Below are 12,639 nucleotides of genomic sequence, written 5' to 3'. Positions count from 1 at the left end.
TTAATATTTGCATGCCATAAAACATTGCAACATGACTTCCTGCTGACTACAGCATATTGTAATGTAACACTAGTGAAGATGTAGCAGTCCCTCATTGTAAGGCTGTGTTCACATGCTTTATTTATTTATTTTTTGCAGCATTTTGTTGTGCAAATAAAATAGCTCCTTTTTACAGTACCAGCGAAAGCTGAGATTTCAGAACCATCATGCACTCGCTTGTTTATACTTTTTTAATGTCCTGATTAACTGTAGGAGCAGCAGCATTTATAAATTTGCAAGACGTCAATTCTCGCAGCATTGTGCAGCGTTTTCAGTTACTGAAAGCAATGCCAAAGTGAAAGAACACTGTAAAAAAAATCGCAAATGTTTTTGCAGTTTTTTTTTCATGAAAAACAAATTAATTTTTTTAAACATGTACATTAAACAAAGAACACATGTAATCCACACTCAAAAAGCTGTGTAAAAATACATCAAAAATGCTTAAAAACGTGTGTTTTTGACACAGTTTTTTATTGCCAAGAGAGCAAATGTTGGCTGCATAAAAAAACACAGCAGAAACGCTGCATGTGAACAAAGCCTTAGGGATCACAAGTTATGTTCTCTGATAATTTTTTTCTGTATGACTTCATTGCAGAGGGCTTCAGAGATCCAGCGTTATATACTTCTTGGTTGACACCCGATGATGCGTTTAGTATTTGGAAAACTCCAAGAGCTTTTAACAAATATGAGAAGTCTGCCACTTTAATGAGCAATAGTCAAGGCCTCTTGAAGCCTTTAGACAACATTGTTGGAAAAGCGTGGAACATGTTTGCTTCAAAGTAAGAACCTCATGTTTCTTTATTTTTCCTCTTTTTATGTGAGAACACATGCACACTCAGCAGAACAGCCTGGCTGTCTAAGTAGGAGGGGAGAAAGCAGCTGTCAGACACCTCTAGCCAAAGTTTAGCCCCCCAAGAACAAAAGGATTTGGCAGTAAAAATTCATCTGGCCTATTCTTAGCTCTCCTAGCATTTGAAGTCTGTAGGCTCCCATATATGTTAGATTAGCTTATGGGCATCTCAAAATCGGTGGGTACATCTAATGGGTATCACCAGCTTTAATCTGAAAATGTTCTCTACCCATATAATAATAATAATAATTTTATTCATTTATATAGCGCTATTAATTCCACAGCGCTTTACATACATTGGCAACACTGTCCCCATTGGGGCCCACAATCTAAAGTCCCTAACTGTATGTCTTTGGATTGTGGGAGGAAACCGGAGAACCATGAGGAAACCCACGCAAACACGGGGAGAACATACAAACTCCTTGCAGATGGTGTCCTTGGTAGGATTTGAACCCAGGACCCCAGCGCTGCAAGACTGCAGTGCTAACCACTGAGCCACCGTGCCGCCCATATATAATATATCCTATAATGCTTAAATAATACTGTGCCTGCTTATCATTGTAGTACATTATGGAGTTAAATAACCTTCACATATTAGCCCAAACACACAAAATATACTTTTCATATATTTACCCAAATATCATGGCCATGCAATTAACATAACCGTGTTATAATGTAACAACGTGGTGGTTTCTTGCAATGAGGGATGAATGAACCTGAGCTGTATAGTTTGGGGCTCACACTGGACACCTGGTGCTCGAACTTCAATATAGACTTTTTTTAAAAAAAAAAAAGTCTGTGTCGGAGTTTCCGTGCTGTTTGTATGTTAATAGAGTTTTGTTTAAAGGCTGCAGCACAGCCAATCAACAATCTTTTCCTCATGTACGCTGCTGTGAACAAAATAAATAAAAAATGACACGGAGGCTCCCTTATTTTTGATAACCAGTACAGGTAAAGCCAGGGCCGGCTCCAGGTTTTTGTGGGCCCCAGGCGAAAAAGTCTCAGTGGGCCTCATTTACACACAGACACGCACATACAGATACGCACTCATACAGGCATGCGTACATATTTAAAGAGAAATTCAGAAAAATACATATAAACAGACAAATCCATACACAGTCATATACACTGACATACATAGATACACATCATACACTGCTGTATATACATCACAGGAGAGGCTGGGGACATACACATTACTGGGGGCCATACATATTACTGAGGAAAGGGGTATACAGCAATGGGGGGCATACAGCTCTAGAGGGGGGGATACAGCTCTGAGGGGTATACAGCACTGGGGTGGAAGGGACATAGAGCTCTGGGGGGTATATAGTATTGTGGTGGAGGGGACATACGGGTCTGGGTGGTATAGAAAGAAGTATGCAGCCCCTACATTCCTCCATATAACATAATGTACCCGTATTGCTCCACATAATGTAATGCAGCCTAATATTACTCCATATAATGCACCCGCATAGTCCTCCATAGTATTATGCAGCCCCCATAGCCCTCCATATAGAATAATGCACCAAATATTCCTCCATATAATATAATGCACCCCAGATTGCTCCACATAATATAATGCAGCCTCATATTCCTCCATATAGTATTATGCAGCCTCCATGTGGCAGCACCACGCAGCCCCCATGTGGCAGCACCACGCAGCCCCCATGTGGCAGCACCAGGCAGCCCTTATGTGGCAGCACCACGCAGCCCCCATGTGGCAGCACCACGCAGCCCCTATATGGCAATATTATGCAGCCCCATATCGTTTAATGCAGCCCCATAGTCGTCTGGACACCGTGATTAATACATACTTCTCCTTGTTTCCCCCACTGCTCCACTATCCACTGTTCTGCCGCTCTGACAGCTCAGGACACAGGCGCGCAGAGTAATGATGTCTTCGCACTCCTCTGTACTGAGCTGTTAGGCACATTTGCCATACAGACTAATAATCCAAAGCTCAATACAACATTGTATGGATGCTGACAATAAGGCATACAAAACAATTAGCACTTACAGAATGAGTCCCAGTGTTCTGAGTTGTGTATGTGTATAAATAAATACATGATAAATAAGTATATTGCAGAAATAACCACCTCCAGGCAAAAGACAGTACAGACTACTAAGTGCTGACATGATCTATAGTACAATGTGTCAAAAAATCTATTGAATATACTGATACAACTCACCACACAATTAACAGTGGATCAGAAAAAAGCCTCAGGGTGAGAAAGAGTGCTTCCAACATGAAAAGATATTGTCTGCTGGAGAAGCACAGGTCCCTGCAGAAGAGGTGATGCCTCGGGGACAGAGCTGAGTTATCTGTCAAGGCAGGGCCGGCGCCAGCACCCGGCAAACCCGGTCAAATGCCGGGGCCCTGAGCTGCCGGGGGGGCCCACTCGCGGTGGCAGGAGTGGCGCACCGCTACTCAGGGGGGCCCGGTGGCCGCGCTGTCACCGCCCCCCCGCCGAGGATCGAGCTTTCAATTGCATCGGCATCGCAGGTGCCGATAGAATTGAGAGCAATGATGAGAGAGTGAGCGGCGCGCTCTCTTATCATTCTCCCCGCTGTGACTGTCGGCGTTCTTCTGACAGCTCTGCAGAGGACCGCGGTGACGTCATCACTGCGCGCCTGCTGAGAGGTCAGAGCGAGCGACAGCAATGGACGATGCGCCGAGGAGACCGGATCAGCGGGGGAACGAGGAGAAGTGAGCCGCCCCTCTACTGACACTGGGCTCCCCTGACTCACAGGCCGGCCACTACACAGCGGCACTACACATAGGGGCCCGGCAGCCGGCTCTGCGTCTATGTGTAGTGCTGCTGTGTAGTGGCCGAACTGTGAGTCAGGGGAGCCCAGTGTCAGTAGAGGGGCCCCTGACCTGGAGAGGCCACCAGCCGTGTCTGAGCTGCAGGAGTGCTAGTCCTGACCTGCACAGCAGACGGAATCCATCCTGCAGGACCTGCGATGATGTCACGCCCATGTGACTGTGTGGGAGGAGACACAGGAGGCCGGCAGAAAGCAAGAGAACTGAATCCTGAAGGAGATTTGGACACATGATGACTGGTAATAAGAAAAGAGGGGACATGAGGGTGAGGGGGGCTGCAGGGTGAGGGGCATATGAGGGGTACAGACTGTGACAGAAGCATGTGAAGGGGTGCAGAGTGTTTGAGAGGGGTAAGTTGGGGTACAGGCAGGGTGAGATATGTGAGCAGGGTGTGTGAGATATGGGGGTGTATTGTGTGTGATATGGGGGGTGCAGGCTGTATGGGAAGCAGGGTGTGAGAGATATGGGGGTGTAGGCTGTATGGGAAGCAGGGTGTGTGAGATATGGGGGTGTAGTGTATGTGATATGGGGGTGCAGGCTGTATGGGGAGCAGGGTATGCGACATATGGGGGTGTAGTGTGTGGGATATGGGGGGTGCAGGCTGTATGGGGAGCAGTGTGTGTGTGTGTGTGATATGGGGGGTGCAGGCTGTATGGGAAGCAGGGTATGTGACATATGGGGGTGTAGTGTGTGAGATCTGGGGGGTGCAGGCTGTATGGGAAGCAGTGTGTGTGTGTGTGTGTGTGTGTGTGTGTGGGATATGGGGGGTGCAGGCCGTATGGGGAGCAGTGTGTGTGTGTGTGATATGGGGGGTGCAGGCTGTATGGGAAGCAGGGTGTGAGAGATATGGGGGTGTAGGCTGTATGGGAAGCAGGGTGTGTGAGATATGGGGGTGTAGTGTGTGTGATATGGGGGTGCAGGCTGTATGGGGAGCAGGGTATGCGACATATGGGGGTGTAGTGTGTGGGATATGGGGGGTGCAGGCTGTATGGGGAGCAGGGTATGTGACATATGGGGGTGTAGTGTGTGAGATCTGGGGGGTGCAGGCTGTATGGGAAGCAGTGTGTGTGTGTGTGTGTGTGTGTGTGTGTGTGTGTGTGGGATATGGGGGGTGCAGGCTGTATGGGGAGCACGGTGTGAGATATGGGGGTGTAGTGTGTGTGATATGGGGGTGCAGGGTGTGTGACATATGGGGGCAGGGGCGTAACTACCGCGGTTGCAGGGGTCGGAAGGAGAAGAGAGGTACTTGTTTTTTATTTTGCTGGCTGCATGACACAGGGAGGCCTGGAGGGGCCTGGCTCCATGATACATGGAGGTCTATGGGACTGCATAATAAACATGAAGGACACCTTATACATGGACTAGGGGTGCATTATACATGGAGGAGTATGGGGCTGCATAATACAATATGATGATTTATGGCGCTACATTATAATACATATAGCACTATGGGGGCTACATTATAATAAATGGAGAAATATGGAGGCTACCTTGCACATGGACACACATGGGTGTGCGTTATAAAGCATGGAGGACTGTGGTGCAGTATAATATATGGAGTACTATGGGGTGAATTATAATACATGGAGAACTATGGGGGTGCACTATAATATATGACGGGTTATGTGGGACCCTTTATATTATACGGAAGGCTATGTGGCGGCCATTATAGTATTTGGAGATCTATATATAAGGAGGACAAAGATACAAGTATGGGATGGGAATGTTTTGTGCTGAGGGAAAAAGGCTCTTTCCCTCAGCACCCAGCTTTCCCATGCTCTGCTATACATCTCTCAGCACCCAGCTTTCCCATGCTCTGCTATACATCTCTCAGCACCCAGCTTTCCCATGCTCTGCTATACATCTCTCAGCACCCAGCTTTACTCTGTTATGGGAAAGCTGGGTGCTGAGGGAAAGATGGATATCAGAACATGAGAAAGCTGGGTACTGATAGAGGGATTTCAGATCATGGGAAACCTGGGTGCTGAGGGTAAGAGCCAAGTGTCAGCATCATTATCCTGTACCCCGAGTGTCAGTGTCATTATCCCGCACCCTAAGTGTCGGTGTACGTGGAGGGGGGCCCCGGTCCAAATTTTGCACCAGGGCCCATCAAACTCTAGTTACGCCACTGAGTATTAATCACTGTATTCTACATGAGGGTGCCTACTGCTATCTGGCTCTGCACTGTGCTATATACAGGCTATGCTATATACAAGCTGTATGCTACATGAGGGTGCCTACTGCTATCTGGCTCTGCACTGTGCTATATACAGGTTATGCTATATACAAGCTGTATGCTACATGAGGGTGCCTAATGCTATCTGGCTCTGCACTGTGCTGTCTGGGTCTGCACTGTACTATATAGGTCTGTGTACTACAAGAGGATACCTAATGCTATCTGGCTCTGCACTGTGTTATATAGGTGCTGTGTACTACATGAGGGTGCCTAATGCTATCTGGCTCTGCACTGTGGTATTTAGGGGCTGTGTACTACATGAGGGTGCCTAATGCTATCTGGGTCTGCATTGTGCTATATGGGGGCTGCATAGTGCATACGGGGGCTACATAATACTATATGGAGGACAATGGGGGCTTCATAACACAATATGGGGGCTGCATACTACTATACCCCCAGAGTTGTATGTCCCCTCCACCCAGGTGCTGTATGTCCCCCCCCCACCCCAGAGCTGCATGTCACCCCCCACCTCACAGCTGTCCCCCCCCCACCTCAGTCACTGCCCTCCTCTAGAGCTGTATACCCCTTTCCTCAGTAATATGTATTCCCCCCAGTATTGTGTTTGTCCCCAGCCTCTCTTGTGATGTATATACTGCAGTGTTAGTGTGCTCTATGTGCGGCCATGTCTGTTAGACAAGCCGGGAGGTGAATGAGGCTGTTGCCGGCTTCCCAATATTAGAAATATATATACAGGATAAATATATAAAAATAATGTGTGTGTGTGTGTGTGTGTGTGTGTGTGTATGATGTGTATCTATCTGGCAGTGTATATGACTGTGTCTAGATTTATGTCTATTTGTGTGTTTTTGTGAATTTCTCTTTAAATATATATATGTATACGTATGCCTGTATGTGTATGTATCTGTGCATGTCTATGTGTGGATGGGGCCCACTGAGACTCTTTCGCCCAGGGCCCACAAAAACCTGGAGCCGGCCCTGTGTCAAGGGTCTATCAAGGGTCTATTCCGTGTATGGAAGAGGTGCAATGCCGTAGCCATTGGTGTCCCTAGTGATGGAGGCAAACCACATTGGCTGATCAGGGAGCAGGTGACATCACAGTGCCATACAGAGGCCAAACAATGCCCCTCCTTGTTACACATTTCGGAACTGCTCGTGTTCCTTTGTCAGGGAATCCTCTTGCATGGTACTGTGATGTCACCTGCTCCCTGATCAGCCTCGAGGTTTCATAAAAGCTTAAACATCTTTCCACTGACATTCATTGTAAATTACTTATTTATTGACAGCTGGCGTTTTTTGCACAATCATACTTTCTCTATCGCTTTCATTGGGGGACACAGGACCATGGGTGTATGCTGCTGTGACTAGGAGGCTGACACTAAGTAGACATAAAAAAAAGTTAGCTCCTCCCTAGCAGTGTACACCCTGAGCCGGAGGCGGATCTGTGCCAGTTTTTTGCTTAGTGTTGTAGGAGGCTGAAGTGGGCCCATATCTCTGTGGGCCAACCTCAGCCTAGGCTATTCCTTTTTTTCCGTTTTTTTCGTGCTATACGGCGCCGCTCAGCCTTCTCATCTCTTCTAGGTTTTTTGTCTCTTCTGCAGGGTTAAAGTCCCTGCATCAGAGAGAACCCTCGCCTTCTCCTCCCCCATGGGGTACCGTCCCCAGGGTTGTCTGAGGGCTCAAGACACCAGGCCCTATTCCCCCTCCTGCCCCATGGTACCACCCCAGGGGCTGCTTGGGGACCGACATTAATTGTTTAAGGGCACACACTCCCCGTCGACCCCTATGGTACCGTCCCAAGGGGTGCTTCTGGTGGAGGCGACGAGGGATCTCTGCTACCCAGGACCCGATGTCAATCGCAGGCTGCAGCACAGGAGCGCTCACAGCACCAGGCCTCCCCCAGCGTTTCTTCCTTCTACCCTGGGCCCAGGCAGTGGAGTTCTTCAGGCAGCGCAAGAGCACTCTGCAGCGTTTCCCTAGCTCCCCAGCGCTTCCCCCTGGTGGCTCCCAGGGGCAGACTGGACTCACCGGCAGCCGCAGCATCAGAGGATGGGTCCGTGGATCAGAGCGACGCCGCCAGGACACAGGTAGGATCTTCTCCAGCAGCGCTGCGCTCCCGGCGGCCGCTCACTAATTTAGCTCCCGGCTTCGGGCCTACCTCGGGCCGGTGCGCTCCGCCCCACTGTTTGCGCGCGCTTTTCCAGCCACGCCCCCCTCGACTTCTGCCCAGAGACAGCCAGCTCAGTGCTGCAGCACGCCCCCATCCCTCCCAGCGTCCCCTACGATGCAGGATCCAGGGAGAGGATCATAGCTGCAGCGCAGGAGCGCTCAGCAACACCAGGCCTCCCCAGCGTGCACAGGGGATCGTGGTTACACAGCGCAGGAGCGCTCAGCAGTTCGGCAACTCTCCAGCAGGCAGGATGGGACCGAGGATCACAGCGACGCCGGCAGAACGCAGGTAAGACTTCGCTGCGCTCCCGGCGGGCCGCCCACTAATCTAGTCCCCTGCTTCGGCCTACCTCAGACCATCAGGCCTCCGCCTCCCAGTGTTGCGTGCGTGCGCGTGTTTTTTTCCCAAGCATGACCCCTGCAGGTCCTGCCCGGTCCCAAGCCGGCCAGCCCCCCCACTGCAAAAAAAAAAAATGAAGGGCTGTTTTTTCTCTTCAGCAATGCTCCCCCGCAGTTTCTGAGACCTCTGCGGACCTTGGTGGGAGACAGGACCCGGGTGAGTGCTGCTCCTGCTTAGGAACAGACAATATCTCCTTAATTTTTTTCCCCTTTTCTCCTGTCTCCCCCCTAGCGTCACTAGTGTTTTTCTTCTAAGCACCTTATAGCTTTTTTTATGCACGCACAGCCTGCTAGGTAAAATCCTCCGAATCCAGGCTATGCCCCCCGCGCCCCATGTCACCGCCAGCACCCGAGCTCCGCTGCGCTCCCTTTTCCGGAGGGGTAGACCCTCTATCCCAGTCTGTGGACTCTCTCTCAAGGGCGTCTAGGACCATCGCGCAGGCGTTGCAGTCGCTTCCTACGCCCGGCCATGCTCCCCCGGTCCAGCTGGCTCTGGACAACAGTCAGTCTGATCCAGACCCTACCACTGGAGCGCAGAAGGGGACCTGCTGGGCCTCCTTTCAAGCCCTCCCGGAGATCTCATCATCTCCAGGCCCCGAGTGTTCCTCGTGCCCGAGACCGGCAGACCCTTTTTTCAGGAGAAGAGTCGGATGCAGCCTCGATGCTGATTCCAGATCAGAGGGCTGATGTCAGAGGTAGGGTGGATAGTCCGGCCAAAGCGGTAAGTCATACGCTAGAGCTCCAGACGGACTCTGTGGCTTACCCAGTGCTTTCATGTCTCCATAAAACAGGTTAAGCGGGCACACAGGCAATTCGGTGACCATCCAGTCGTTGCTGAAAGTCTGTACAAGCACTGACGACAGCCGGTCAAGATATTCAACAAGGGTAAGTCGTTTGATTTTTTTTTTCCCCCTTCCTGAGGCTCTCAAGAAGGAATGGGCAGGCTCGCCTATGGTCGCTCTGCTGTTTTTTTTCGGCGGTCATCTTCCAGTACTATCTCTCCCGCACGGGGCATCGCTCTGAGACGCCACAGATCAAAACACCGAGAGAGTTGCCCGTTCAGTTTTTCTTCAGACGGCAGACACGGTACTCCTACTGCCCTCGCCGCCATCTAGCTGGCAGCATCCATGATGTCCGGGTCCGATAACCTCCACAACGGTTTTTCGCGCGGGATCGAGCAATCCAGAGTTCACAACCTGGCACACAGTTTGCTCTAGCGGGTGAGTACATACTCATCGCATCTCTGTCAGCAGCTTACTGCCCAGTGAAAGCGGCTAGCAGCACGGGGACCATCTGTCGGGCGATCTGGCGCAGAGCCTAGTATGTGGACGCGGCTTCTAGGATATCACTTACAGCCCTCCCCTTTACAAGAGGCCGTTTGTTTGGGGACTGGCTGGATCAGGTTATCGACGAGATCACGGGAGCTTCGGTTCCACACGCACAAGAAAACCAGGTCCCCGCAGAGGAACAGGAAGATTCCGTACCTCAACGCATGCCCTTTCTGTCGTTTCTCAGCCACGCCAGCCATCGACGACGACGTCCGGATCACAGTGCTACCCCGCAAGATGACTCTTGGTCGTTGCGCGCGGGTGCAGACCAGGTGGAGGGGGGGGCGCCTGTCTCATCCCAATCACGTCTGGCGGACTTGGATCACGGATGCCTGGGTCGGAGAGATGCTGGACTCAGGGTACATAATAGAGTTTTTTCAGCAGGTCTATCGTCGGACATACAGGTCGCACCTAATTTGCCAACAGCACAGATGTTCCTGCGTCTTGCAATAGCAGACGATCATTTTTGGTGATTCCGTACCTGGTCGCCTTGTTGATCAGGGGTTCTTCTTTTTGACGACTGTCTCCTAAGTGTTCAGGTCACCATCGATATCCGGTCCCGACTCGGCTAGCTCATCAATCAGAAGAAGCCCTCTCTGGCCCCGGCCAGCAGGATTACCTGTCTAGGCATGGAGTTCGATACCATCCAAGGACGCTTGTCCCTCCAAAGAGACTTCCAGATCCTCCGTCACTCCAAGCCGGAGAGTCCTCAGTTGGATGGTGGCGGCAATAGAGGCAGTTCCGTTTGCCGCTTCCACCTTCGTCTCCTTCAGCTGACTTGGCCGAACAGATGGTCCTCCCAGGAGAGCCGTCTGCCTATCAATTTTTTTTTAGGGATCAGAGTTTTTTTCTCCGAGCCCTACAGATTTTTTTCAGCCCTTCATACAAGAATCGCCATCCAGAATCCAGTCGGTGATCACCTGGGCGGAACAAGGAGCGTCATGGCGATGACATAGGTGAAGAAGATCTTACAGTGGGCATAGCCTCACCACTCCAGATTTTGTCCGCAATCATTTTCCCCGCCGTGGAGAATTGGGCAGCAGACTATATCAGCAAGGTCTGGCGGCAGGTGAATGATCCCTCAACAGAGAGGCTTTCGAATGGATCTGCCTCAGATGAGATATTCCGAACGTGGACCTGATGGCGTCTCGATTTCACAATCAAGTCACAAGAGTCCTCAAGAGACTCAGAGCAGAGGGCATCCCAGTGACTCTCATTGCCAGGGATTGACCCAGGCAAGCGTTGTTTGCAGAACTCACGCAGCTCATCAGACACCCCATGGTGGTTTCCAGATCGTCTGAACCTCCTGTCACAAAGTCCTCTTTGCCATCAATATTCAGGGGTTCTCAATTTGACCGCATGGCTGTGGAACCATGGCTACTAGCCCAGGCAGGCTTTATCCCACAGGGGTTACAGACCATGGTCAGAACTCAGAAGCCTCCATCTTCAAACATCTACTACCACACCGGAAAGGCCTCCTTTCAAGAGTGTGAGGTCAACATCAACTCATCTACATTGGATTGTCACTCCCAGTGTTACTGGCCTTCCTACAGTCAGGCTTACTGGCGAGTCTCTCGCCAGCAACCTTCAAAGGGCAGGTGTCGGCTCTATCTCTCTTTTCCAGAGAAAATCTTGCATCTCGGCCGCAAGTCAGGACGTTCATCCAAGGAGTCGTCCATCTGGCACCGCTAGATCGTTCCCCGCTAGAACCATGGGACCTCCAGCTGGCTCTAGGGTCGCGTCAATTAGTTCCGTTCGATCCTCATTCTCACGCCTATCCGGGAAGGTGGCTTGGTTGAGGACAGTCACTTCAATCGGAGGAAGGTCTGCTCTGTCAGCCCTCTCATGCGGGTCACTTTTTTCTTGTTTTTTCACCAAGACGAGATTGTTCGGCACCCGTCTCAGTTTTTTTCCTACCGGAAGTAGTATCTGAATGAGGTGATTGTACTTCCATCCTTCGGTCCAGCCTCCATTCGATCCTTGGAGAGGTCTCGGCTTACACCGGATCTAGTGCGAGCTCGGAGGAGTTACGTTTCGAGATCCGCGCCCTTCTGCATCTTGGACGGCCTATTCGTCATGTTTACTGGACCCAGGAGGGGCATGCTGGCGTCCAAGGCTACCACTGCGAATTGGATCAGGCCGACCATTTCAGAGGCCTACAGGTTTAGTCAGGTTTTCTCCAAGGGGTTTAAAAACCTTTCCACCTGTGCAATTGGGGCATCTTGGACAATCAGACGCCAGGCGTCAGCCAAGCAAGTCTACAGAGCCGCCGCGTAGTCGAGCTTTTCTTACCTTTTCCAGGGTTTTCAGGACACAGCAAGGGGCTGTCGCACACCTATGATAAGCCGGTTTACTTTTGCACCAAGCATTCTTACAGTGTTTTGGATATGTCTTGAATCTGTATGATTACTCCTGTACCCACCCAGGGACTGCTTTTGGACGTCCCATGGTCCTGTGTCCCCCAATGAAAGCGATAGAGAAAGAAGGATTTTTGTGTACTCACCGTAAAATCTCTTTCTCGGAGTCTTCATTAGGGGACACAGCACCCACCCTGTTTGGATATTGGGTTGCTCTTAGTTGCCGGATGTTACTGGTACTTTATGGAAACACGTTCTTCTGTCCCCGGCTTATTTATGTTTTTATATACAGTATAGGTTTAGATAAGATACTGTGTGTTTCTTGTTATTACCTTGATTAGTTATGCTTGTTCAGGTTTCTCCTACTACTGCTTGTACACTAAACTGGCATAGATCCGCCTCCGGCTCAGGGTGTACACTGCTAGGGAGGAGCTAACTTTTTTTATGTCTACTTAGTGTCAGCCTCCTAGTCACAG

The 12,639-nt window shown here is 50.4% G+C and overlaps 1 protein-coding gene across 3 annotated transcripts in view; it reads left to right on the top strand.

Annotated features, from left to right (window-relative positions):
* TUBD1 (tubulin delta 1) overlaps positions 1-12,639 on the top strand; it is a 67,724-nt gene that overhangs the window by 53,612 nt on the left and 1,473 nt on the right. For all 3 annotated transcript variants that reach the window (XM_075334162.1, XM_075334163.1, XM_075334164.1), the window contains one exon: positions 635-818. In XM_075334162.1, coding sequence (XP_075190277.1) covers positions 635-818 — 184 coding nt within the window. The remainder of the gene's footprint in view (positions 1-634; positions 819-12,639) is intronic.

The sequence above is a fragment of the Anomaloglossus baeobatrachus genome, chromosome 2 (genome assembly GCF_048569485.1).
Source record: "Anomaloglossus baeobatrachus isolate aAnoBae1 chromosome 2, aAnoBae1.hap1, whole genome shotgun sequence".
Classification (NCBI taxonomy): Eukaryota; Metazoa; Chordata; class Amphibia; order Anura; family Aromobatidae; genus Anomaloglossus; species Anomaloglossus baeobatrachus.
The sequence above is the reverse complement of the archived record's forward strand: the minus strand, read 5'-3'. Positions and strand labels throughout refer to the sequence as shown.